This window comes from Sciurus carolinensis, chromosome 19, assembly GCF_902686445.1.
Source record: "Sciurus carolinensis chromosome 19, mSciCar1.2, whole genome shotgun sequence".
Lineage (NCBI taxonomy): Eukaryota > Metazoa > Chordata > Mammalia > Rodentia > Sciuridae > Sciurus > Sciurus carolinensis.
This window is the reverse complement of record NC_062231.1, coordinates 2,818,174-2,845,058: the sequence shown is the minus strand read 5'-3', so window position 1 is coordinate 2,845,058 and position 26,885 is coordinate 2,818,174. Positions and strand designations below refer to the sequence as shown.

Genomic DNA, 26,885 nt, shown 5'->3' with positions numbered 1-26,885 from the left:
CTTGGAGATGACAGACACACACCACCATGCCTGGCAAGTCTTGCATCATGTGCTTGACAGGTCACTGTGGTTTTTTCTTCAAAGTCAAGCTTGCAAATATCTATTTTTATCCTTTGCATGTTCGTCTTCGGGTTACTCGTTTTAGCATCTTACCGGAGTGTTTAAATGGTACCCACTTTCCATCTTTCACGACCCCAACAATAGCAAAGAAATCATTTTTACTTGTCTATGGAGTGAGGTAGGGATGTATGTCACTTCCCCTAAATGGAAAAGCCCCGTGTCCTCCGTCCTTTACTGGGCTGTCTACTGGTGGTACCTTTTTATGTGAAAAGTGGCGCTTTTTACAGGGTAGTTTCTGCACGTTCTTGGCTAAGTCCGGGAGGAGTCTGAGCTCCCCCACCAGAAGCCGAGGCCCAGGGAGGGAAAGGACTCAGTCTTGGGGGTTCGTAGGTTCTGAGCCTTCCTCCTCTGCAGCCTCTTTTCTCCTTCACGCCACCTGAGCAGGCGTCGTGGATGCGTTTGGCGCTGACGTGGAGGGCTGCACCCGGGTCAGGAGAGACCCACCTGGCTCAGCATGAGCCTTTTCAGAGAAGCCCTGAAATTCAAGGGCCAGGTGCGCTGACGTGAGAAGGTTCTGGGTTCGAATCCTAATGTCTCCCGATATTCACGTGTGACCGTGGACCCTGAAACCCGCGTCTGCGATCCCCAGAGACCATGGCCTGCCACTTTTCCCTTCTGCCACGTCCCGGGCCTGGGAACCCTCTGGCAGGCATCTTGGGAAACCCCAGCAGCTCCACCTCATTCCCTCCTCCGAAGGCGTTTCCAGGAAGAGGCCGCGCTCCATGCGGTGCCTGCTCTGCCCGCTTCCCTCCTCCTCCCAGCTGACTTAATGAAGCCAAGTTTGCAAATGAAACATAATTTCAAAGACAGGCATGTTGTTGGAAGGTCTCGGGATGATCTATGTTTGCGGCCGTTCCTTAGCAGCTGTCTCTTTAATTACTGCAGATGCTAACGAGGTGCCCGGAGCATCTGGTTACAGGGACAGAGCCACTGTCTGTTTGCCAGGGCCCCCGGTGGGAGGCCGCGCTGCCTTAGCCACCCACCCGGGGCCTAACATCATCTCAACTCCGTTGGGTGGCCCAGACCTGCAGAGGACCCCTGAGCCCAGGCCCCGTGGGGACCTGCCTGTGCAGTGGGCACAGCCAACCCAGGCGTGTGAGGTGGCGGTGAAGAGCCCACGGGACCAGGCCAGGCGCCCACCAATTGGCCGGTGTCTGGGGCTTCACCCAAACTCGGGCCAGAGAGACACCGTGACACACCAGGGGTGAGACCGTGGGACGGTGATCAGGACAGCTCAGCCCAGAAGGGTGGTGAAGACCTGTGGAAGGACAGGCTGAGATGGGGTCACGAGGGGACCCTCAGAGCTCATGGTGGCAGGCATTGCATGCCTGGGGGTGGCTTGCCAGCCTCCAGGACCCCTGGCCCTGGGCTGTGGTCTCCTGTTGTCCTCGGTGCTGGTGAGCTTCCCGGGGTGACGACGTTGGCACCATTAAATGCATGCAAGCATTTTCCAGAGTAAGGCAGAGATTCCAGCCTGGTGGGTCCCGGACATCTAACAGATCGCGGTCCCACCTGGAGAGCGGGGTTCAGCGCCCACCCGTACCCATACCTGGGGGAGCTTTGAGTGGCAGCCAGGCTCCGGCGAAGGGGATGCTGGGGGCTGTAGTCCCCCCGAGGTTTGCAGGGTGGAATCGACCTGCCCCGGGCTTCCCTGGCCGAGTCGTGTTCTTTAACACATTCCGGGGTCTCCTTGGCTCCTGATGCCTGATTGATTTAGGGCTTTCACGCGCATATTCATGAGGGTGCGTGCCTCTTCCGTTCCGCGTTGATTTTCCTGCACCTCTTCCTGGGGCCCGGCTCCCGCGCCGCGCTTGCCTGTGCAGAGGAGCTCCTGGCTCCTCTCTGCCTGGGAGCAGCAGAGAGCGCGTTCAAAGCGCCGAGGGGGTCAGGGGCCATAGCTGCAGCCCCCGAAGCCTCGCTGCCCACCCCTGCAGGAGTGCGCCGGGGAGCCCCTGTTCATGCTGTACTGCGCCATCAAGCAGCAGATGGAGAAGGGTCCCATCGACGCCATCACGGGCGAGGCCCGCTACTCGCTGAGCGAGGACAAGCTCATCCGCCAGCAGATCGACTACAAGACGCTGGTGAGCACCACCGTCGCCTGCGGGCACAGCCCTGTCCCTCTCCGCCCCGGAGGCCTGCCCGTTCAGCCAGACTGACGTCTCCGCGACCTCCCTCCCCGCAGACCCTGAACTGCGTGAACCCTGAGAACGAGAACGCGCCCGAGGTGCCGGTGAAGGGACTCAACTGCGACACCGTGACGCAGGTCAAGGAGAAACTGCTGGACGCTGTGTACAAGGGGGTGCCCTACTCCCAGAGGCCCAAGGCCGGGGACATGGACCTCGGTGAGCAGCGGGGACCTCGTGGTGGTCAGTGGTGGTCAGTGGGTCGGGGAGCCCCCGGGGAGGGGCTCTGTGGTCTGGGCGGGGCCTCGGGTGGGGCCGCCGTGGAGGGGGCGGGGTCTCAGGCCCGGGTGGAGGCGGGGCCTTGGGCTGGAGCCGGGTCAAGGTGAGCCGCAGAGAGTCGGTGGAGGGCTTGGCTGTCGCCAGGGCTCTGGGGACCCGCCGCAGATGTGGCTGGAGCAACTGGGGTCGGGACCACCATGGGCGGAGGGCCTCGGAGACGGACCAGGAGCCTGGGGAAGGCAGGACGCCGCCCCTGTGGAGGGGCCGAGCCCAAGGCAGGGGCCTCCCGCTGAGTAACTGGGAGCTGCCCCGTGGCGATGGAGGGGGAACTTAGCTCTGGATAGTCCTGGCATTCAAAGCCCAGCACCCGGAGCGCAGCAGGCCCCTGCCCCCCACGGCCTGCCCCCAGCCCCGAGCCAGGGGCTGTGCAGGAGCCAATGAGGCCCCGCGGCCCCGCCCTCAGCGCCCCGCTCCCCACAGAGTGGCGCCAGGGCCGCATGGCGCGCATCATCCTGCAGGACGAGGACGTCACCACCAAGATCGACAACGACTGGAAGAGGCTGAACACGCTGGCCCACTACCAGGTACCCGGCCGCCCCTGCCGCAGCCCAGGCTCCGCTTCCCTGGGGTGCCTGCGAGGGGGCCAGCCTGGGCCGGGAGGAAGGGAGCAGAGTCCCACATCTGGACGGGCCCAGGGCCCCCTGGGCCCTCGGTCCTCCCCAAAGCTCTGCAACTGTCCCGAGGAGGAAACTGATGTTCTGAGTGGCCAGGTGACAGGACCAGTCGCGTCACTCAGGTCCCCAGCAGGTTGCACACTAGCACCCTGGGGACTCATGCTGTCCCTGGCCTTCTGCCTGCAGGTGACGGACGGGTCGTCGGTGGCGCTGGTACCCAAGCAGACCTCTGCCTACAACATCTCCAACTCCTCCACCTTCACCAAGTCCCTCAGCAGATATGGTGAGGGGCCAGGGGGGCCAGGCAGGGGCGGCAGGAGACCCCGGGGCTGGGAGGACACAGGTCAGACGTGAGACCCAGGGGACGTGTTCACCTTGTCGCTGGACGCTTGGAGTCCGCACCCCTCCCCCACAGTGCTGCCCAAACTCACTGAGCTGCCTCTGGTGTGTCACTGGCTGTGCCCAGCCACCCAGGGAGGCAGGGCTGGTGTCCCCCATGTGCGGACAAGGAGACAGGCGCTGGCAGGGCCCAGCAGAGCCGTGCGCAGGGCTTCAGGGGCTCTGCCTGCTGACAGGCCTGGTCCCCGCAGAGAGCATGCTGCGCACGGCCAGCAGCCCCGACAGCCTGCGCTCCCGCACGCCCATGATCACGCCCGACCTGGAGAGCGGCACCAAGCTGTGGCACCTGGTGAAGAACCACGACCACCTGGACCAGCGCGAGGGCGACCGGGGCAGCAAGATGGTCTCTGAGATCTACCTGACGCGGCTGCTGGCCACCAAGGTGTGCCCGGCGGGCTGGTGGGCACGCGGGCAGGCGGCGGGTCCAGAGCCAGCCCTGGTCCTCGCCGGGGGCGCGGGCAGCCTGGCCGAGCGCTGAGCCTGCGCCCCACCCCCGCAGGGCACGCTGCAGAAGTTCGTGGACGACCTGTTCGAGACCATCTTCAGCACCGCGCACCGCGGCTCCGCCCTGCCACTGGCCATCAAGTACATGTTTGATTTCCTGGACGAGCAGGCGGACAAGCACCAGATCCACGACGCGGACGTGCGCCACACCTGGAAGAGCAACTGGTGAGGGCGCCTGCGGCCCCCGGAGGCCGGTGTCAGAGACTCCCAGAGGCCTCCACACCCTGAGGCGGCCACGCCCCAGAGGCGGCCACGCCCATGGAGGCGGCCACGCCCATGGAGGCGGCTACGCCCCGGAGGCCGCCACGCCCCCGGAGCCAGGCGGCAGGCAGCCTGAGCCGGCAGCCTGAGCCGGTCCCCCTGCCACGTCAGGTGCCCAGCCCAAGTGTGTGCGCTGGCCTGTCCTCTGGGGCAGTGCCACTTTTCCCAGGTGTGGGCTGCCCAGCTCCGCAGGCCCGTCTCCCCAGGGGTCCTGGCCACGGGGCTCCCAGGTCTCTTGCTCTCTACTGAGGGTCCCCACGCCCTGGTCAGTCCACCCTGGTTCTGGGCGGCCAGGTGCACCGTGGGGCATGTCCTGCAGAGCCCAGCCCCCTGACCCTGACCCCGCTCCGTGCCGCCCTGGCCCCAGCTGGCAGGGAGTGTCGGAAGAAGATCGTCCAGGTTCAAGGATCTGGCCAGGTTGGCGGTCCCCTTGCGAGGCTGGACGCCCCTCCTTCCCTGTGGATCCCACACCCCCACTGCCTGCTGGGGACCCCTCACAGGTTTCTGTGCCCGTCCCCACTCCAGGTGGCCAGCAGGGCCCCCAGGCCAGGCCAGCAGCACCCCCTGCCTGGCCTCATCTTCATGACCCTAAGAAGCACTCTAGGTGGCCTCTGGCCATCTTCCTTTCTGGGTCCCCTGGGCCTCCCCGTCCTCCCCACCTGGTGGTCCCTGCCCTCCCAGGATTCCGGTGACCTCCAGGCCTGTTACTCATCAAGCCTGCGAGGCAGCCTGGCCCTGCCCTCAGCCCACTTGTGCTGCCCACGGGACCCCAGTCAGGACTGAGGCTGAGGTCACCCTGGGCCATGCCGGAGCCTGCTGGGGAGCAGCACCGTCCAGCAGAGCGCTGCAGCACGGAATGTTCTAGATCTGTGCTGGCCAGAGTGGTGGCCACCAGCCCTGTGGCTGCTGAGCACTTAATATGTGCCCGTGTGACCACTGACCTGGGTTTTCAGCATCCTTCAGTTCACGTGCCGCCACGTGCAGCTCCCGGGCAGCCCGGCGGTGGCAGACTCCCAGGTGGTAGTTAGGCAGAGGTCAGGCGGGTCCTGCACTGGAGCCGAGCTGGGGGTCCCCATGCAGGAGGGGTGCCAGCCAGGAACGCAGGCCCCTGGGAAAGCCACCGTGGTGCGGTGGATGGACCTGAGGGCCTTGGTCTACATGTCCACCTGCAAGTGACCACGTGTGTGAGCACCCGGGTGACCTGTGCACATCTGAGCACAGTTAGGCTCCGTGAGGCACCCGGTGGTGTTGGCCTGGTCCACTCTGGACCTCTGTTTCCTCGTCTGTATCAAACCGAGCACTGTCTCCAGAGGTCAGCGTTGGGAGGGCCCCAAGTTGACTGGCCAGTCCCTTCCCTGTGCCGTTCAGAGGGCACGGCCCGGGGTGGCTGCTGACCGGCCTGCTTGCCTGCAGCCTGCCCCTGCGCTTCTGGGTGAACGTGATCAAGAACCCGCAGTTCGTGTTCGACATCCACAAGAACAGCATCACGGACGCCTGCCTGTCGGTGGTGGCTCAGACCTTCATGGACTCCTGCTCCACCTCCGAGCACAAGCTGGGCAAGGACTCGCCCTCCAACAAGCTGCTGTACGCCAAGGACATCCCCAACTACAAGAGCTGGGTGGAGAGGTGAGGCCTCGGGCCCCGGGGCGGGCGGGCGGCGGGCGGTCAGGGCGCGGACCCCCCTCACGCGCGGCCCTGGCGTCTTCTGGAAGGTACTACGCCGACATCGCCAAGATGCCCGCCATCAGCGACCAGGACATGAGCGCGTACCTGGCGGAGCAGTCGCGGCTGCACCTGAGCCAGTTCAACAGCATGAGCGCCCTGCACGAGATCTACTCCTACATCACCAAGTACAAGGACGAGGTGAGCTGGCGCCCGCCACCTCCCCGCGGCTCCGCTCCAGGCTCCCTTCCCGTCAGACCTACAGCCACCCGTTCCCTGTGGCAGGGTCACCCATGGGCTTGTGGGGCAGGGAGCCTGGAGGACGGGCAGCCGCGTCTTCCCAGGTGGAGAGTGTGGGTTGCTAAGGACCCTCCTTTGAGACCCCAGCAGGGTTCACCGGGCTGGGTGGACACCCCTGGAATGGGGCACAAGCTCACACGGAACCAGGGGCCCCTCGAGACCCCCTGCACTGTCTCCTGGGCTGCGTTTGACGGGCACGCAGGACTAGGGGACAGGGCAGCGCGGCCAGGACCAAGGCACTGAGGTCCGGGGGAGGCCCTGGGACCAAGCCAGGATCCTCCCGGGGTGGCGGCAGGAGACGAGGCCGTGCCTGGTCCTCCCTGGCTGCGAGGCAGGGGTGCGTTCCGGGGGGTTCTGCGTGGTCGGGGGAGAGTGCAGGCCGCCCTGCCACCTGGGGGTGGCCGAGGCCGCACGGGAGGCGTGGCGCCGAGCTCTGGGGTCGGGCTCCTGCTCTGGGTCCCAGGTCAAGCCTGACGGTCACCAGCCAGGCAGAGGGCCCTCCAGGCTGAGGCTCAAAGGTGTGGCCAGGGCGAGTCTAGGCAGTGGGGGCAACCTGAACCTTGGGGCTCCCCTGTGAGGCTCCTGTGGGGCGGGGTGTCCCTGAGTAGATGACCCAGGAGCACAGGTCACCTGTGACCACAGGTGACCCCACAGTGCCGCGGGAGAGGGCGGGGGTCGAGCAGTTCCTGGTGAGACCCCAGAGGGGGCGCGTCTGGTGGCCTCGTGCAGGGGCCAGGGCCTGCTGTGTTGGGGGGCCTTTTGCACCCCAGACCCAGCACCCTCGTCCACAGCGGGAATGGAGGGAGGTGCCTGCCTCTGGCGTCTGCTCCCAAGCTCCTGCCAGCTCAGCCTTGTCTCTCGGGCTCTGAGAGTGCCCGCAAAGGCATGGCGACCGGTCACCTGGTGTGGCTGCTGCCCCCAGTGGGTGGCCAGCCCGCCCCTGACCCCTGGCCCCTGGCCCCTGACCCACAGATCCTGGCGGCCCTGGAGAAAGACGAGCAGGCGCGACGGCAGCGGCTGCGGAGCAAGCTGGAGCAGGTGGTGGACACGATGGCCCTGAGCAGCTGAGCCCTGGCTGGTGACCGGCCGCGGGAGGCGGTCGAGAGGGCGCTGGAGCGGGGACCCCAGGAGACAGCCTCGCCCGCCCCTGCGGAGCACCGGGCGTGGGCTGGGCACGTGGCCAGTGTCCTTCCAGCCTGGCCTGCCCCGCCTCCTGCTGCCCGGCAGGGTCCCAGTTTTTACGGGTGTGGAAGTGACGGTACCTGCCGCGCCACCTCTATGTCCCGGGCTGCCCGCCCCGGGGCTGGGAGAGCACAGGCTGTCTGGCCCTGCCCAGGGACCCTGGCCACCTGGCACGAGCTGCCCGGTGGCCTTCGTGGAAGAATGAGGTGGCCTCTGAGTGACCGCGGCCTAAGGCCAGGGCCATCCAGGATGAGGGGCAGCCGCCTGACCCGTCTTGCTTGAGGCCAGGATGAGGGACGAGGGACGTGGACAGCGGCCTGCTGTCACTGGCGGGCAGAGTCCGAGGGTCCCCAGGGCCCAGCTGGCAGCCAGAGGAAGAGGCGGACACCGCGGCCTTCACGTCCAGCCCCCGCGCCCTCTGCACCACCGCCATGCCAGATTCACCGCGTGCTGTGCACGGCCGAGCCCGGAGTGCCACGTCCACCTGCCCGCAGAGGCCCGTCCCCTCCCATGGAGGGGCGCCACGCCCAGCTTCCGAGTGACTGGCGGACGGACTGGTCAGCCCCCGTCCTCAGGGCTGTGCCCCTGGGAGCCGGGCTGGGGCTCCGGTCACAGAGCGCATGTTCCCTTATTTATTCCCTCCTGTCCTGGTCGGCCTCCGGTGGCTGCCCCAGGTGGGCTCCCGAGGGCAGCGGGGGCCGCCTCCTCCCGGCCTCCTCTCCGCCTCCCGCCCCCAGCCCCCACCAAGCAGCTTTCCGACTGGCATCTGGGCAGCGTCCGGCCCCTCCAGAGCAGGACATCCGGGGACCGTGGTGACTTTGAAAGAAGATCAAGAAATCCTGTTGCACTCTGCTTGGGGGACAAGGGCCAGGGTCGGGCCCCTCTGGCCACCCGGCAGCCTGGATCCGCTCAGGCTGTGTGCGAGCCCTGGACCAGAGGTGCCCGCGGGACTCAGGGTCAGCTGCTGCCCGCCCCTGCCCTCCGTGAGCGACAGAGAACAAATTTTTAATGCAAAAGACCCTGTACATATATATATATCTGTGTATATATATATGTGGTTCTAGCCTCAGCCCCAGCCCCAGGGGGTGCTGTACAGTTCTTGGAAGAAGAAATCGGAAAAGCGATCTAGAAAATCAGGGCAGTGGGGAGCGATGCCAGGGGTGTGGCGGTGGCGGCTGAGCGTCCCCGGAAGGGGGCAGAACTGGGGGCCGCGCCCGGCCCTCTCCAGGGACCGTCTGTTTGCACTCCCGGAAAAAAGGACAGACCCGCTGCTGGTCCCCGAGAGCTTCCAGGGCGCAGGCCCGCGGATTTGCATGATCGTGCTAGCGTTTAGTCTGAGTTGATCTTTTCAATCTGCAAGTGTTGAACATAGAGGTGGTTAGGTCCTTTCTTTTGTTGTTTTTTTTTTTTTAATTCTTATTTTATTTTTTAAATGAATTCGTCCCTTGGTAAAAAAGCAGACCAAGCGGCCCGTCCCGTTTTCCAGTCACTTTTTCGATGGTACTAAAGATCCTAACGGACTTTAAGGGACAGCTAACTGTGGCCAGACCCAGCCTGGGCACCCAGGACGGGCAGACCCCGTGCCCGCCTCCGGGTCCCTCCCCTCGTCCTCCAGCGTGAGCCAGAGTGGACACCGTGGAGATCAGACCGGAAGCCGTCCCTTCGCGGGGCTCAGTGTGAAGAGGGTGAACTTCTGTCTCAGGGAGCCCCCCGCGGGGCGCCCCGCAGGGCTGCACCTGGCCCCGCCCGCTCGGCCGCCCTGGCCCCGCCCCCTGTGGGCGGGGCTCGCCAGCCGGAGCCCAGGCTGTCATTCTGCAGACGGGCGGTCTTCTCGGCGGTCTTCTCGGTGGCCCCTCGAGCTGGCCGGGTCCCCAGCCTGGGTGTCCCCCGCCTCCCTCCCGACGCCTCCCAGCCGCGGGCCCGGGCAGGCGCCTAGTGTCCCCCGAGTCTTCCCTGGACGCCGGCTTCAGATCGGAGCCCCCAGTTCTTCCAGTTCCGCCCCAGCCGCGCGGGGGGCCGCGCGGCTCCGGCGACACCTTCGGGATCAGAGCCGGGCCACCGCGCCCAGCGCTGGCGGGGCGGGCGGTGGGGACAGCCCTGCCCGGGCGGCACCTGCACTTTAGCCTCTGTGTTTACATGCGAGTTGATCCAGCCGATTCGAACCGCGCTGTCCCCGCCGCTCCGCCGGGCCGCCCCTCCTGCCGGGCGGTGGTCTCTCCCCTGGTCAGCGCCGCGGGGCCCAAGTCCTCGGCCGTCCTGCCAGGGGCCTCCCGCCCGGGGCCCGGGGTCTGCAGGAGCCCACTGAGTGCTGGGGGAGGTGGCCAGGGCCCGGGGAGCTCACCCGAGCGACACTGCAGCCCAGCCTGGCGCAGAGACTCGGCAGCGTCGCCTGCCCCCGCCCGGTGTTCCCTCCCCACGTCCAGTCTCAGGAGTGCCCGGGGCGGCGCGCGGGTCCCCGCACCTGGATATACCTCCAGCTTGACAGCACTGCCGGCCGCCTGGCCCAGGCTCCCTCGGCCCGAGGCGGGCGGCATGGGACAGGGGCCAGGGGGCCCCAGACACCTGGCATGGAGCCCCAGGCACAGGCCAGCGCCTCTGCTAGGAGGGGCCCAGCCGTCCTCCCCTCCCCTGGCCTTCCGTTTCCCTTGCTGAGGTCCCCCGTCCTCCCTTGTCCCCCGTTTTCCTCCAAGTTCTGGATCTGATGGCTCACGTCGTTGGTGCTACACAAGCTAGAATAGATATATTTAGAGAGAGAGAGATATTTTTAAGACGAAGCCCACAATTAGCTGTCCTTTAACGCCGCCGAACTCCCCCCACCCACCCACCCAAAAGAACGGTCACTTGGGTGGTCTGAGCTGACCGACCCTCGGGCTTTCCTTCCCTAGAAGCAGCATAGCTGACTGGTACTCAGCCCTCAGATGTGTAAATATACGGCTATTTCCTATTTTACTGTTCTTCAGATTTAGTACTTGTAAATAAACACACACATTAAGGAGAGATTAAACATTTTTGCTAAAGCTCCTGGCTCAGGGTTTTCCTTGCTGGGGACATGGGGCCAGAGGTGGGGTAACTGCAGCCATGTGAGTACGTACCACGCTCAGAATCCCTTCCACTGGACTTCACAGGGTCTTGGTACGGACCACACTGGTGGCACTGATGGCGGCAGCAGGATCTGGGAGCTTCACAGAAGCACCGGCTTCAGCAGCTCGGGAGGCTGAGGCAGGAGGATCGAAAGGTGGAGGCCAGCCTCAGCCACTTCGCGAGGCCCTGTCTCTAAATGAAATATAAAAAGGGCTGGGGATGTGGCTCAGTGGTAAAGCACCCCTGGGTTCAGTCCCTAGTACCAAAAAAACCACCTCAGGTGGTTCAGCACACACAGGACAGGTGCTGGGATCTGAGCTGAGGTCACTCAGCCCGGGTGGCACGGCATCCTCAGCTGAGGTTAGAGGTCACCAGTGCTTAGCCCCATGGAGACCCAGGAGCAGGGTGCTCACAGAGGGTCCCCGTGCCCTCAGCTTGTGCTTCCCTCGCTCAGAGCAGAGGCCCCCAACCTTGTCCCGTTGAGGCAGGATTTAACCCACACCCCAGGGGGACCTTGTTATATGCAGATTCTGACCCCAGCTTGGGGCCAGCAAGCTTGGATGACCTAAGACTGTAGTCTTGGAATCCCGCCTTGACCATCAAGTCTGTTCCCCCCTTTTCTGGGGGAGAGGGTACCAGGGATGGAACCCAGGGGTGCTTCACCACTGAGCCACATCCCAGCCCTTTTTATATTTTATTTAGAGACAGGGTCTCACTGAGTTGCTAAATTGCTGAGGCTGGCCTCCAACCTTCGATCCTCCTGCCTCAGCCTCCCAAGCTGCTGGGATTATGGGCATGCACCACTGCACCCAGCCTCCAAGGAACCCTCTTGACTAGGGAATGGTCCTGTAGCTGGGGAGCCCAGCTTGGCAAATGTCGGCCCTGCTTGTGATTTTCACAGGTATTTCCGTGATGGAGAAGGAGTTGACGAAGCCTCTACTAGCGTGTGCCTTTGGTCAGGAGCCCCAATCCTGACTTGTTCCATGGTGGCCTGACAGGAGGCATCCACATGGGCAGGAGCGAGGCCTCCTGAGGGACCGTGGGCATCTGCTCTGCACGTGGACCTCCAGGCAGGACTGACCCAGGCGGATTGTGCATCCCATGTCACTCAGCGACTGAGCACCGCTGGTCAGTGAGCCGATCTGGGCTTCCCAGGGTGGTTGAAGCCATCCACAATTGCAGCCCAGGAAGCCTCGGCCGGCAGGCTGCAGGGTGGCAAGCGACAGCAGCGTCCGACAGAAAGCAAGCCAGCAGGGCACCAGGAGGGAGGCCGCAGGGCCCGTCCCCAGCCTCTCGCTTCGCCCTGCTGACAGTGGATCATACATCATCATCAGTTCCTCGGTCCCAGGCAGCCGCAGCCCGGCTGGGGCCCCACGCTCAGCCAGCAGCTCCATTACTGAAAAGGAATCCGCCGTAATCACCGTGAAATTGCATCGGAAACAAATTTAGCCAACGGGGTCCTGTTTGGGGTGTGATGTGGCCTCTCCTCCTGGGCCCAGTTCCCTCCAGCTTCCCAGCACAATCAGCTCTGCCTCAATTACCCTCGTTAGGCCTCCGAGGGCTCCGGCCCCTCCAGCCTGAAATCAGAGGATCGTCTCTGGGCGGCAATCAGCGCGCGGCGGAAATCAAGCCTCATTATGCAGCGACAGGCGCGGGTTCTGATTGCTGCATCGGAGGGTTTAAAACCCGCGGCGACCAGTGCTGGGGCTTGGCCTCCGCAGCTCTGAGAGGAGCGTTTCCATGGGGGCGTCTCTGGGTGGCAAGGAGGTGAGGCCAGTCCTCAGGCCTGAGCCACCTGTACACCACTCAATGCAGCAAACGGATTCCGGACTTTTCTTCTCCGCTGGGTCCTGGACAAGCCAGAGCTTGGGACAGAGGACCAAACACTATGAGCAAGACTGAGAAAATGAAAGAAAGAAAGAAAGAAAAAAAAAAAAAGGCAGTCTAAATAAATAAGGTAAATGAATCCCAGGGATTCTGGAGGCTGAGGCAGGAGGATGGTAAGTTGGAGGCCAGCCTCAGCCACTTAGCAAGGCCCTAAGCAACTCAGCGAGATCCTGTCTCTAAATAAAATATAAAAAGGGCTGGGGAGGTGGCTCAGTGGTGAAGCACCCCTGGGGTCAATCCCTGGTACCAAAAAAAGAAAAAAAATACACAGTTCCACCGTGATGTTCTGCCTTGCCAGAGCAACGGAGTCGGCTGATCATGGACTGAACCTCTGAAATTGTGAGCCCAAATAAACTGTCTTCCTAAGTCATTCTTTTTGGGTATTTTTTGGTCACAATGAGCAGTACCAAGCGCCAGTGCCCACCCCAGCCAGGTGGATAGGGAAGGACCACCGTGGAATCCAGATCCAGCGATAAGGAGGAACCAGCCCTGGGGATATCAGAAAGCGAGGAACAGGGAGGAGGCCCACATGAACAGGAGGCCAAAGATCGTGGTACGGCGAGTGGGACCTGCCTTCCCAACTCCCTGGGTGGGCTCTGATTTGCATTTGGTGGCTGTGGGATGGGGACACGGCAGGCTAGGAAGGCCAGAGACACCTGCCGACGTGGCCCCTGTCCACCCTGCTGTCATTACTTTATGACAGATGCTTGTCAGTGGAAGTAACTGGGGTCACACGGAGGCTGAGCATCTAATCCTCCTGGAACAAGGATCCCCACGAGCAGATCTCCCACCAGCCTGTGCAGGCGGGTGGCATGAAACCACTGGACTTGGCGCACAGAGTGGGGATGGTTGTTTTTGCAGCGGAGCCCAGACTATACTGACTGATAGAGGTGAGTACTGCGGTTAGCTCTGTTTCCAGAGCAGGACTGGGGACAAAGAGGTGAAATGAGAAATCACTCATCCAGGGGTGCAGGGCTACCCGTGGTGGGGCCTGGATTCACCCTCAGACTGCGTCAGCTCACCACCATGATTCTCTGTGACCAGGACGACCACTGATCATGGACTGGCTGCTTGATACCCAGCGTCTGGGTGCAGAGTGGCCGTCATTCCCAGTCAGCTGGGGATGCCAAAGACAGCTGTTCTCCTGAGCAGTTTCCTGTGAAGTTACCCGGAAGATACCATCAATGCTGATCTCCCCAATTTATCTGCTGGATAAATTGGCCTTCTTGCTGCCCTTTCTGCACCCCAAGAAATACCCAAGCATCTCTTCCTTGCTAGATGTCTCTCTCCCTTCCAAACAATGAAAACGTAACCTAAATTGGCCTGAACAAAAAGAAAACAAAATTGTTTGGTTCAGGAAATCAAAAGTCCAAGAGTCATCCAGCCTCAGGTGCGGCTGGATCCAGGTGCTCTCTCGGGGTCTTTCTCCTTCTCTGTCTTCTCCGTAGACTTCATTCTCCGTCAAACTCTTCCCAGCTCTTAAGTTAGCAACTGAGAGAAATAGAGCATCCTTGGTCAGCAAATGTGTAGGGATTGATGTCATTGTCTACCTTTCGGGCATGCGTCTCTATCTGAACCGGATGATTCTGGCAGGAAGAGTGAGGGCCTCTGATTGGCCAGGCACGGGTCACGTGCCCTAGGGGACGGGTCGATCCATTTGAGCTGCTCGGGATTTTGCAGATCGTCTGAGAACATGGGCAGAGGAGGGTCGGGAGCTGCTGCGTCTGTCCTTCTTGTATCTGTGCAGCAAGATACTGGGGGATGGATTGTCACCCCTGTGCTGTCTCCTCCCAGACTGACTGTCCCTTGTCAATGAACTTAACATGCCTGCGTCCTCTCTGCCACCCAAGTGACCTTAGCTAGGGGCAGATCTGGCTGGAGGCTATATCCACAGTACCCAGCGAACCCTGCCAGCTGACAGGCAGGCCAGGGCGGGGAGATGACAGAGAGGAAATTGATCCCCAACAGAGATTGGAGGATGGCTTGTCCTGATTTCTAACATTTTTTTCTGGGCTGGGTAGGAAGGACCAGGGATTGAACTCAGGGGCACTTACCCACTGAGCCACATCCCCAGCCCTTTTTCTATTTTATTTAGAGACAGAGTCTCGCTGAGTTGCTTAGGATTTGCTGAGTGGTTGAGGCTGGCCTCCAACTTGTGATCCTCCTGCCTCAGCCTCCCAAGTTGCGGGGATGACAGGCGTGCGCCCCTGCCCCCTGGCCACAGCAGCATTTTAAATAAGAGGTCTAGACTGGGAACCTCCGAGGGTAAGGATGGGTGTGGGGTGACCCAGGGCTCCCCTGTATTTTATCACCCCCCACCCGCCAACCCTCCAGCACAATCAGCATCCGCCCACCGACACCTGACCTCCACCATCCCTCACGCCCCCACCACCCATCCTCCATCTCCCCCATTTTAGTCACTTTTCTGTCACAGTGACCAAAATACCCCACACGAACAGCTTAGAGGAGGACAAGTGTATTTGGGGCTCATAGTTTGGAGGTTCCGTCCACGGCCGGCTGACTCTGTTGCTCCGGGTGGCGCCCCCGCCTCTGGGACCTGCCCGCCTGTCTCCCCAGCCTCTGCCCCTGATCTTGGGCCCCTGTTCCCACCTGCCATGTTACGGTTCCCCAGTGAACCTTCCTAAAGCCCTTAAGAGAGAGAAAAAAACCCAAACCCTCTTTTCTTTGTCTTTGAGGCCGTTTTTATCTTTCCCCCAATGGATGAAGACTTTCTTCCAGTGTCCTTAGCACACTAACAACATTAGGATCTGCATATTCAAATGTCCCCGTTGTCTCCAAACTGGTGTCCCAGATGGGGGGTTTGAGCAGGGACCGGGAGGAGCCCACCCACCCCACGGGCTGTGTCTGCTCTGTCTGAGGCCCCGGCCCTGCTCCTTGTTGTGAGTACTGAAGGATTATGGGAAATGGTATTCCTGCAAGACAGCTCCCCAAGAACAGCCGGGGGACAGGGTGGCCCGGGAGGAAGGAGGCGTGAGCCACACATGAAGCCTCTCCCAGTGAACCCGAGGGGAAGGGCAGACTCCACCCCAGCGTCGCCACCAAAAGCAAACACTCACCCCTTCCCAACCATGATGGATCCTGAAGGGAGAAGACACATACTGAGACACTGGGCCCTGGCCTTCGCCCTTACCCACTGCCGAAGATCCCGCAGGGAGAAAAGCAAACGGTGAAGCTCTGGGTAACAGTGGGTCCCAAGGAAGGAAGACGAGCAGGAGCACCGAGCTGTGAGCTTTTCCAGGGACAGTGAGTGTGGGAATTTTTAAAACTGCCTTCCTGAGTTACAATTTTAACCTGCACAAGTAGGTCCCTGAAGGTCCAAGTGCACGTCCAGTCTCCGATGAAACCATAAAACCCAGACTCCTTCTGTAACCCGGGCACCAGCTCCATACCCAGAACCTGGGTCTACCTCTGCCTCTTCACAGACCTCGCTGCAGATCAGAGGCTGGCCTCCCGTCTCCTGCCTCCGTCATTGTGGGTCATGAGCGTGCATGAACCAGATTGGGTGTCCTGGGGACTCCGCCTGATGGGGCTCGGGGCTGTGTGTGACGGTCCCTTTGTCCCCATGTAGTCAGGAGTCAGATCTGGAAGCTGAATTGGATCTGGGTTCTGATTTCCGGCAGGCAGAGCCCGAGCCCCCTGCTAGGATGTGGGTGGCAACAGCAGGATGGATCAGGAGTCCAGCCTCAACCTGGCCTCAGCTGGCCTCCTGGCCTCCAGTCCCCTCACTCTGCTCCAGTGCTTCTGTCTGCCTCCGATTTTTCTCTCAATACACCTTTTTAATCAGAAGAAATCCAAAAAGGGAAACTTTGCGGCCCAAGTGAATAACCAGGATGGCTTTGTTGTGAAGGTGACTATAAAAGAAATACAATAAAAGCAAACAGTGATATCAGATTCTCACAACAGGCCACCGTCCATGGAATGGCTTCTCTCTGGTAAAATTGCTGAGTGTGATTGACGGGTCCAAGATGGACGCAAATGATTCTTCTTGAGGGGAGCGGATTTTGGGACCTCATTGTGTCCTCTGTCCTGTGTACTCGGGGGGCCTGCCGGTGGCCTTGGAGCAGGAGGAGGAGGGGAGAGGCCTTGGAGTGCCAGGTGCACTGCCCACCCGGCAGCCCGGCCTGAGCCCACCACTTCCTTCCTGCTGCCCCATCATGTTCCTTGGGGTCCCTATGATAGAGACTCAAAAATCATATGTATCAACTATGATATGCATCAACTTGACTGGGCTATGGGATGCCCAAATATTTGACCACAGATGATTTTGGGGTCTCTGCGAGGGTGTCTTTGGATGAGGTGAACGTGTGATCTGTATACTAAGGGAAAGAAGCAGCAACGTGCGTGTGTGTGTAGACCATGGTGGGTGGGCCGTGTCTAATCAGTTGAAGACCCCACTAGAACAACAATTGTCCCTCTCTTGAGTAAGACAGGAGTCCTGCTGCCTGTCAGCCTTTGAGCTGGATGTCAGCTTCCTTCTGCCTTCAGACTCGAATGGAAGCACTGACTCTGCCGGGGTCCCAAGTCTTGGCCACCTGGGCCAATGCATGGGTCCTGCCCTCTGTCACCACATGAGCCAATCCCTTAGAATCCCTCTCTCTCCCTCTCTCTCTCTCTCTCTCTCTCTTTCTCTCTCTCTCGCTCTTTCTCTCTCTCTCCCTCTCAGTTCTATTTCTCTGCAGAGTTCTCATCTTTTTTCCTTTACAGAACTGCTTTTTTGCCCAGAAGGGTCCCCTCCTGTCACCTAATGTCACATCTGTGTGTCTCCCAGAGGGCCCGCCCTGGGTATTTCAGAGACTTGGGCACTAGTGGATCTGGAAGGCCAGCCCTGCCCTGGTGAGTGTCCCCGCTCCTGCGTGACACCCGCCCCTCCGGCCTCCCCAGGGCCTCTGCTGGGGAGTCCGGCCAGCACGGCTGCCTCGCCCCTCCCTGGGTGTCTGAGCAGGACTGTGACTTGGCCCTGGTCCCTCCGACTGCAGGCACGCAGGTGTGGGACATTCCGCTCATTCTTTGCATGTCGAGAGGACAGAGGGGAACATATAAAAATAGTCTGCAGCCTAAGGAAGACAGATAAAAGCCCTCTTTTCTCCCATGGGAACAAATTACTTAAAAAAAATTTTTTTTTTTTTAAAGACACATAGTTTCCTTTTGAAATCATCAGGAGGAGGGGGAAGGGGCAGACAGACCTGGGTGGAAGGCTGGGCCTCCCTCCGTAGTGCTGTGAGATTTCTTTCTCAGCTTCATTTGCTTTGTCCTAAAATAAAAGAATTATCCCTCCTTTTTTTTTTTTGTACCAGGAATTGAACCCAGGGGTGCTTCACCTCTGAGCCACCTCCCCAGCCCTTTTTATATTTTATTTAGAGACAGGATCTCGCTGAGTTGCTAAATTGCTGAGGCTGGCCTCCAACTTCTAGCCTCCTGCCTCAGCCTCCCTATTTGTTGCAATGACAGGTGTGCGCCACCGTGCCTGGTTAGAGGAACGATTCTAGCCTCCCACCCTGTCTTCCACCAGGAACTGTCCGGAGTTGTTTGTATAAAAGTGTTGCTGAGACACCATGTCCCACCTGGAATAATGGACCCTCGAGGATGCTAATTTCTTGTTTGGGACCATCCTGAGGGAAGGGGGTTTCTAGCCCCCTTAATAGACAAAAGCAAAGTTTCCACGAGGAATGGGCTTGGTGGGTCACCCCTGACACAGCGATGGGGTCAGTGGTCAGGGGTCAAAGATCAGGCATGAGAGGCCCCTGCTCTCCTGGCGGTGGATAAGAATAGACAATAGTCAAGCAATGGGCCCCAATCAAGGTCTTATTCAAAGGCAGAGGCCACATCAGGGGAAAGAAGAGCGGGCAGCACCAAGGCTTATTTCATGTGTAAGAGACCATGAGGCTGGCCAGGCACAGTGGCCCATGCCTGTCATCCCAGCAGCTTGGGAGGCTGAGGCAGGAGGATGGCAAGTTGGAGGCCAGCCTCAGCAACTTAGCAAGGCCCTGAGCAACTCAGCGAGACCCTGTCTCTAAATAAAATATAAAAGGGCTGGGGGTGTGGCTCAGTGGGTAAGCACTCCTGGGTTCAATCCCTGGAACCAAAAAGAGAAAAAACCAAAAAACATTTTTCCTGCTTTCCAGTAGGACAAGATTAGAGAAGCTACAAGCAATTAAGAAGCATCATGACCAATTTGAACAAATCAAAAAATCGCTATAAAAAAAAGAAGCCACTTTAACAAAAACAAAACAAAACAAAAAGCAAAACATCGGCGCAGGGCTCTGTACGGCTTGAACCCTGGAGACCACCCAGGCTCAGGTGCCCTGCGCAGGTAGATTTGGCTCCGCCCAGCGAGCGCTCAGCCCTCCTCCTGGGGGGGGGGGGCTGGCCACGCCCCTGGCAGACATGTGACCCCCGATTGGCCAATCAGAACCTCGCTCCCGCCTGTCCGGGCTCAGCCTGGCTCATCAGGAACCTTCATTTTTTTTTCCCCCTGAAAGCAACAATTTCCTTTGCGTGCCTGGCTTTGCCTAAGCCAGTCGGTCACTGGGACTCAAAGCAGGCAGCCCTTTCCTGTCGCACGGGGCGGCCACGGTCCTAGGCGGCCACTGAGCCCCTTCAATGCCCCTGGTTGGAATTGAGATGCGCTGCGAGTGTGACAGATCAGACGTGGGATATGCATGTTTAAGTATCAATTATACGTTGAAATGATATTTGGGGACAGATTGGGTTCAATAAAACATGGCATGAAAATGAATTTTACCTGTTTCTTTTTACTTTTTAAAATATGGCCCCTAGGAAATTTAAAATTACATTTCTGGCTCATCCGTAGTTCTATTGGACAGAGAAGGGCTAGACCAATGTCCTGGGGTTAAAAGAATATTCTGCCATGGGTCACACGTGCCGGCCGGTAACAGGCGACAGATACAATCCTTTCCTCCGAAGCTCCTGGGAGTCAATCCACTTCCCAGCTCTGTATCTGAGCCAATGCTGGGCAATTCATTAAAGCAGAATCATACAATATGTGTGTTTATTTTGTTTGCTTTTTTTGGTTCCAGGGATTGAACCCAGGGGTGCTTACCCACTGAGCCAGGGTCTCGCTGAGTTGCGTAGGGCCTCGCTAGTTGCTGAGGCTGGCCTGCAACTTGTGATCCTCCTGCCTCAGCCTCCCAAGCTGCTGGGATGACAGGCGTGCACCACTGTGCCCAACCTCACCCTCTTCTTAACAGATGGTTTATCCAGACATAGGGATTCTAGCTGAGTTTTTTTTTTTTTTTTTCTTCAGCACTTTGAGATCCTATCCTTGGTCTGAAGAAGTTGGCTCTCCTAATTTCACCTCCAGGAAGGTGGTTTTCTTTTTCTCTGGTTACTTTTAAGATTTTCTTTGGGACTTTGGTGTTCTGAACCTAGGAGTCAACGTCTTGCTGGTGTCCGCATCCGTTGTGGCGGAATGTTCTACATAGCAGTGAGGGGTCCACCTAGAGACTCCACCCGAGGTAGGTTCGCAGCCTCTCCAGAGAAGCGTGAGGAATTCATTCCCGCGGATCAGCACCTTTCTCTGGATTCTGCTGTGCAACAAGCTTCTACTGGAACCGCGACGCTTATCCCTGGTCGTGATATCCTGAGCTGTCATGGCTCACATGCCCCGTCCCCAGCCTCTGATCTTGTGGGCGGGGCTCATGCTTCCCATGAAGCATGAGTGTGTGTTCACGTGTGTGTGTCCGAGTGTGTGTTCACGTGTGTGAGTGCGTGTGAGTACATGTGTGTCAGTGCATGTGTGTGAGTGTGTTAGTGTGTGCATGTGCGTGTGTCAGTGTGTGTGTGTGCATGTGAGTGTGTATGCATGTGTTAGGGTGTGAGCATGTTAGTGTGTGTGCATCTCTGTGTGTGCTAGCGTGTGTGAGTGTGCATAAGCATGGGTGTCAGTGTGTGAGTGTGCATGTTAGTGTGTGAGCGTGTGTGCGTGCATGTTTTAGTGCGTGCGTGTTTGTGTTTGTGTGTGCGTGTGTTTGACAGTGTGTTAGTGTGTGTGTGTTTGTGTTAGTGTGTGTGCATGTGTGTGAGAGTGAATGTGCGTGTGTGTGTGCATGAGTATGTGTGGGTATCTTAGTGTATGTGTGTATGTCTTAGTGTGTGTGTATGTCAAACACACACACGCACACACATGCACACACACTCACACACACTCACACACACTAACACTCACGCACACACACACGCACGCACTAACACACACACACACTAACACACTGACACACACATGGACACACTAACACACATGCACTCTGAAACACATTCACACATGCACACACACTCTCTCACACACACACGCTCATGCATACTCACCCACACACACTAACTCACTCATACACTCACTCACACATGCACACACTCAAACACACACACACACAAACACGCATGCACACACATACTAAGATGCATGCGCGCACACACACTAAGACGCTCACACACTCACGCACACACACATGCACAAGCACACATGCACAGTCACACAGAACCACACACACTAACACACACATGCGCACACACACAAACATGCACACACACTAACACACGCACACACTCACACACTCATACACTAACATGCTCACACACCAACACACTCAAACACACACAAAAACACACACGCACACACAGTAACACACACTAGCACACACACACCAACACAGAGATGCACACACATGCACACGCACACACACAAACACACACGCACGCACACACTAACACACACGTGCACACACATACCCTCACACACACACACTGACACACACAAGTGCACACACACTAACAGTAACACACTGACACACATGCACACACAAACGCATGTACACCCAAACACACGCACACACATACACGCACACTTGCACACACACACGTGTGAGTGTGTGAGTGTTAGTGTGTGCGTGTATTACTGTGTGTTAGTATGTGTGTGTGAGTGTGTGTACGTGTGTGCTTGTGTTAGTGTGTGTGCATATGTGTGTGTGCGCGCGCGCGTGCCCGCATCTCCGCCCAGCCGTCTCCACTCCCCACCTCGCTCTCCGGCTCCAATGGTCTCCCACCCTCTGGTGCGGGAGGCGGAGCGCCCTCCACTTGGCGGTGGTCATCTTGGCGGGTGCGCCGACCCAGGGCCTGGATGCCGTCCCGAGGGGTCACTGCGGCCACCCAGTCTCCGACAGGGCCTCGCGGGCTGGCCGTGGTCACCGCCCAGCGCTGTGGAAAGCCGGGCCTCTCTTGGAGACGCCAGGATCCGTCCACCCGCAGGAGCGCCCAGCTCCGTCTGCCGCCCTGGACGCCGCACCCGTGGCAGGATGCGTGTGGAGAGGCGCGGTGCCCCGCGGGTCAGAGGGTGCGGCCGTCCTTAGCGTCGCTACCCTGTAGCTGCCAGTGTCCCTTCGTGCCCGCATCGCAGGCATGTGAGGGCTGGGGACTCCTGCCAGCCGGGACGTGGCTCCCGAGGCGGTGACCCCGGCCGGGGAGGCCCTGAGCGCGTCCCCGGCGTGGGCTCCCAGCGTGCCTGACGGAGGCGCACCGTCTCTGGGTGGCCCTGGGGCTTGGTGGGCTGTCCCTTGCCTTTTGAATTGACATGCTGCCCGCGGCCACCGACTCTCAAATACCTTGCAGGGCGCGCTGCAGTCCGGAAAAGAAGCTCCTCCGCGCCGCCGGGACTTGCAGATCCGGGTCCAGAGGCTCGGAGAATGGACGGCTGGGGTCAGGGGCCAGGTTATGACCACAGGTTCCAGAAACTACGTGCACTTCAGGTCTAGCCATCGGAAGGGTTGCAGGTCTGAATTCCCCATCCATTTACGCAGCTGTCGGTGAACCGTTCCCTGCACCCCTGTTTACTTTTATTATTTTCTTTTATTTTTTTTAGTACCAGGGATTGAACCCCTGGTTGCTTAACCACTGAGCCACCTCCCCAGCCCTTTTTCTATTTTATTTAGAGACAGGGTCTTGCTGAGTTGCTGAGGGCCTCGCTAAGTGGCTGAGGCTGGCCTCCACCTTGCCAGCCTCCCGGTTTTATTTGCTAAGCGTGCAAATGGCAGTTAAACACCGAGAGCTGATTGACATGGCCACGGGGGCCCACAGCCTCCAGAGAGTCATTCCCTGTGGGGAAAGCAGTTCCTGCCTTGCCCCCAGGGACCCCAGCCCCTGGAGGATGGTACCTCCATCCTCACCAGCAAACATGGCACCGTGGCTGTCTTGTTACACCCCAGGGATCAGTTCTGTGCTGGTAAAACAAGAAAGCCATTTGCTGCCCATGTTTATAAGATTGTCGGATAATGCATCTACTTTGTGCATATGTTGGGGTTTTCAAAGGGAGCACAGGCTGGTCCGTTAGGTGGGAGCAGATGAATGAAGTCCCAAGCGTCCCCAGATGCTGCACGCCCCGTGACATCCCAAGCTGGAGCCACTGTGCACCCTGGAAGACCGGCTGCAACTTCAAAGTGTCTCCTCATGTTTCAAGTTTCCTGTCTTGCCAGGCACAGTGGCCCACACCTGTCATCCCAGCAGCTTGGGAGGCTGAGGCAGGAGGATCGAAAGGTGGAGGCCAGCCTCAGCCACTCAGTGAGGTCCTGAGCAACTCAGCGAGACTCTGTCTGTAAATAAAATATAAAAAGGGCTGGGGATGTGACTCAGGGGTGAAGCAGCCCTGGGTTCAATCCCTGGAATCAAAAAGAAAAAAGTAAAAAATTCCCCGCCTTGAAGTGCATCCCAAGTCCAAGGGCCTGGCGGGTTTCCTGCCTGCTGCGACGGCTCGCAAGAGGACCTGCGTGCATGACTCTCTTTTCCTGGCTGCCCGGGATCTGAACTCCCTTCTGGGATCTCGGAGGACTCCACCTTCTGCGTCTGGCCAGCTTTCCCTGCAGCCTGGACGCACCCACGACCCACACCGAGACTCTGGTGAGGGTCAGGCCCTCCGCAGGGCACTGCTTGCTGGGGATGTCGCTGGGCAAGGGTGCCCCCCACCCTGGCAGCTTGCAAAGCTTCCTCCGCGCCTGGCTCTGTGGCCTGGCTTTGGCCCTGATCCTGGCTGTGTCTTTTCCAGACTCGCTCCCATTTTCCAGGTTTCCTGGAGTGCCTGCGAGCAAGCCCGGACGGTCAATCCCAGCTGCCTCTGCGGTTTGCAATTAGGATCCCTGACGGTTTCGATGTCCTCCATCTGCCCAGGGGTCAGACAGGCACCAGGCTCTGCCAGTTGGATGGGACTTTTCCCTTGACCTCTTAGGACATCCATTCTCTGCACTTGGATGAGGCAGGATCGGGAGTGGAGGAGGAGCTCTGTCCACTCCCAGAGAGAAAAAATCATGTCCACGTCTATCCCAGGGCAGCAGAACTGGCCTTCCCCTTTCCGTTCAAGGTGACACCGTACCCATGACTTGCTTGTCCTGCATCCCCAAGGTTCCCAGACCCAAGTCTGTCTCCCCAAATTCTTTTTTTTACTTCTGGTACCTGGATGGAACCCAGGGGTGCTAACCACTGAGCCACCTCCCCAGCCCTTTTTATATTTTATTTAGAGACAGGGTCTCACTGAGTTGCTCAGGGCCTCGCTAAAGTGCTGAGGCTGGCCTCCACCTTGCGATCCTCCTGCCTCAGCCTCCCCAGCTGCTGGGATGACAGGCCTGCACCCCTGCACCCAGCACTATCCCCAAATTCTGCTCCTTCATTCCCATGACATCCAAGCCTCAGCTTCCAGAAGCACCTGGACACATCCTAGCAGATTAAAAAAAAAAAACAAAAACAAAAAAATAACCTGCCAAGGAGGTTGATCTGTTTTCCTTCCTTCACTTGCCCACCCAAAAATAGTCATTGCATCTGGCGCGGAGCGTCCTGACTCCTGTGGGCGCGGCAGTGCGTCCTGAGCCCCGAGGGGTCTGTACCAATGCAGGGCTTTGGCCCCTGTCTCCTGTGCACACGTGAATTGTCACAGAGTCCTACTGTGCCATCAGAGCTGGCTCCTGCCCAGACTCTGAGACTTGTGTATGACGTCATCTGCTGTTTCTTTCTTGGGCCTGCTGAGTGATGGTCTAACGGTGGGCGAGTCCTTCTACGTCACCTTCTAAGTGATCAGTGGCCTCGTTACTCACCCGGGTCCACATCCCATCCTGAAGCCCAGGGTCCAAGTAGATTCTCACTTGTGTTCTGTTTTGTTTTTTTGACTCCAGGAATTGATCCCTGAGCCACATCCCCAGCCCTTTTGATATTTTATTTAGAGACAGAGTCTCGCCGAGTTGCTCAGGGCCTCCCTTTGGCTGAGGCTGGCCTCCACCTTGCCATCCTCCTGCCTCAGCCTCCCCAGCTGCTGGGATGATGGGCATGTGCCACTGTGGTTGGTCCCAAGTGGGTTCTCACTCGGGGCCTCTTCGAGGCTGGGTCATCCACACACAGTTCCCTGGAACCGAGGTGTGTCCCCCGGGAGACCCGGCAGCGACCATGACGACACCGTCTTTCTACTTTGGCCAAGCGCGGCTCCCCAGCCTCTGCCCGGCTGTATCCATCTCATGGCAGACGACCAGCAAAGAACTCTGACTTACACAGAATGGAATTTACTGGAAGGGCTGCAGGGGACATGGCAGGCCAGCCAGGAGTCTACAGGGCCACTCTGGTCCTGCAGGTTGGGCTGAACCAGTGTTTGCCCACTGACTCTGGGATCGTCCACCTGGGGTTCCTTCCCGATGTCACGGCCTTTTGGGGTCCCCTGTGGCCACAGCTGTGGCCGCTGCCACCTCTGATGCCCTCACACGGTCCTGCAGATTTGTGTCACTGGTACCGTCAAGTGGGGGGTGGGGGCTTCTGTGTGCGGAGCCTCGATAACCTCTGCTCTTCAGGTGAGGCTGGTGAAGCCGGCCATGGGCAGCCCGGGCAGCTTGTCAGCTTGGCTCCATATATATATATATATTTTTTTTTTTTATTTAAATTTTTTGACAAAATGTATCAGTGCATTATAATCATACATAACGGTGGGACCCCTGTGTCCTGTTCATGCAAACACAATGTAATTTGACCGATCTCACATCCTAGTATTTTCCCTTTCTCTCCTCTTCTTCCTCCCTCTGCCCGACCCAACACCTTATCCTACTCTACTGGGCTCTTTTCTGTCATTATTTCAATCAGAGCACTCTAATTACGTACAGAAATGGGATTCGGTGGCGGATGCTGTGGCTCATGCCTGTCATCCCAGTAACTTGGGAGGCTGAGGCAGGAGGATCACAAATAGGAGGCCAGCCTCAGCAATTCAGGGAGGCCCTGAGCAACTCAGTGTGACCCTGTCTCTAAATAAAATATATAAAAAGGGCTGAGGATGTGGCTTAGTGGTTAAGCACCCCTGGATTCAATCCCAGGTACTGGGGTCTGTTTGTACATGGACACGGCATAGTTTGGTAGATTTGCCAAATTCTGTTTCCCAAGGATAAAAAAAAAAATTAGCATTTTTGGGGGGAATGGGTACTAGGGATTGAACCTGCGGGTGCTTAACTACTGAGCCACATCCTCAAACCTTTTAAAATTATTTTTTATTTAGAGACAAGGTTTCACTGAGATGCTTAGGGCCTCACTAAGTTGCTCAAGCTGACTTTGAATTCATGATCCTCCTGCCTCAGCCTCCCGAGACACTGCGATGACTAGTACCACTGTGTCCAGCTTATCCTCTATTTTTGGTGGTCCTTTCCTGTCTATTCATATAGAAAAAGTTGTCACTAAAAGCTGATTAAACACATGATATGTATTTACAGGAGATGAAACTGGAAATTACCCCATTAACAGAGTGTGGATAGTATATTCACACGGTGGTATATTAGACAGCTCTGAAAAGAAATGACCCATACACACATTCCTGCAGATAAACCTCAAATATGATTTTGCACAAATAAAGAGTACACACGCACACCTAAAGCATACTTGCAGGCTAAATGAATCTGTGCTGTTAGAACTCCGGAGAGAATTATGGTTGCCATGGGATGGTGGCTGGAAGGAGGAGAGGGAATTCTGGAATGCCGGTACATTCTACTTCCATCTGGCCAATGGTGACACAGGGGTGTCCAGCTAGTGAAATGTGAGAGCTGTCATCCTTTGGTACAGCTAAAAACATAAAACAGAAGGTCTAACCGGGTGTGCTGGTTCACACCTGTCATCCCTGTGGCTTGGGAGGCTGAGGCTGGAGGATCGAAAATTGGAGGCCAGCCTCAGCAACTCAGTGAGACCCTAGGCAACTTAGGAAGACCCTGTCTCAAAATTAAAAAAAATAAATAAATAAAAAGTAAGTGCTGGGGATGTGGCTCAGTGGTTAAGCACCCCTGAGTTAAGTCTTTAGTACCAAAAAAAGAAAGAAAAAAGAAAAAAGAAAAAGCAAGCTCTGTGTCTCGGGGTGAGGCTTGTACGCTGGGAGGTGACCAGT

The 26,885-nt window shown here is 58.3% G+C and overlaps 1 protein-coding gene across 4 annotated transcripts in view; it reads left to right on the top strand.

Annotated features, from left to right (window-relative positions):
- Positions 1-9,336, top strand: part of Plxna1 (plexin A1) — a 50,701-nt gene extending 41,365 nt beyond the window's left edge. For 3 of the 4 annotated variants that reach the window (XM_047534749.1, XM_047534748.1, XM_047534750.1), the window contains exons 24-32: positions 2,055-2,201; positions 2,303-2,462; positions 3,003-3,106; positions 3,383-3,479; positions 3,772-3,977; positions 4,095-4,264; positions 5,774-5,986; positions 6,073-6,223; positions 7,295-9,336. In XM_047534749.1, the coding sequence (XP_047390705.1) occupies positions 2,055-2,201; positions 2,303-2,462; positions 3,003-3,106; positions 3,383-3,479; positions 3,772-3,977; positions 4,095-4,264; positions 5,774-5,986; positions 6,073-6,223; positions 7,295-7,390 (1,344 nt within the window). In that variant the 3' untranslated portion in view covers positions 7,391-9,336. The remainder of the gene's footprint in view (positions 1-2,054; positions 2,202-2,302; positions 2,463-3,002; positions 3,107-3,382; positions 3,480-3,771; positions 3,978-4,094; positions 4,265-5,773; positions 5,987-6,072; positions 6,224-7,294) is intronic. The other variant, XM_047534751.1, reaches the window with a different exon arrangement.
- The last annotated feature ends 17,549 nt before the right edge of the window (positions 9,337-26,885 follow it).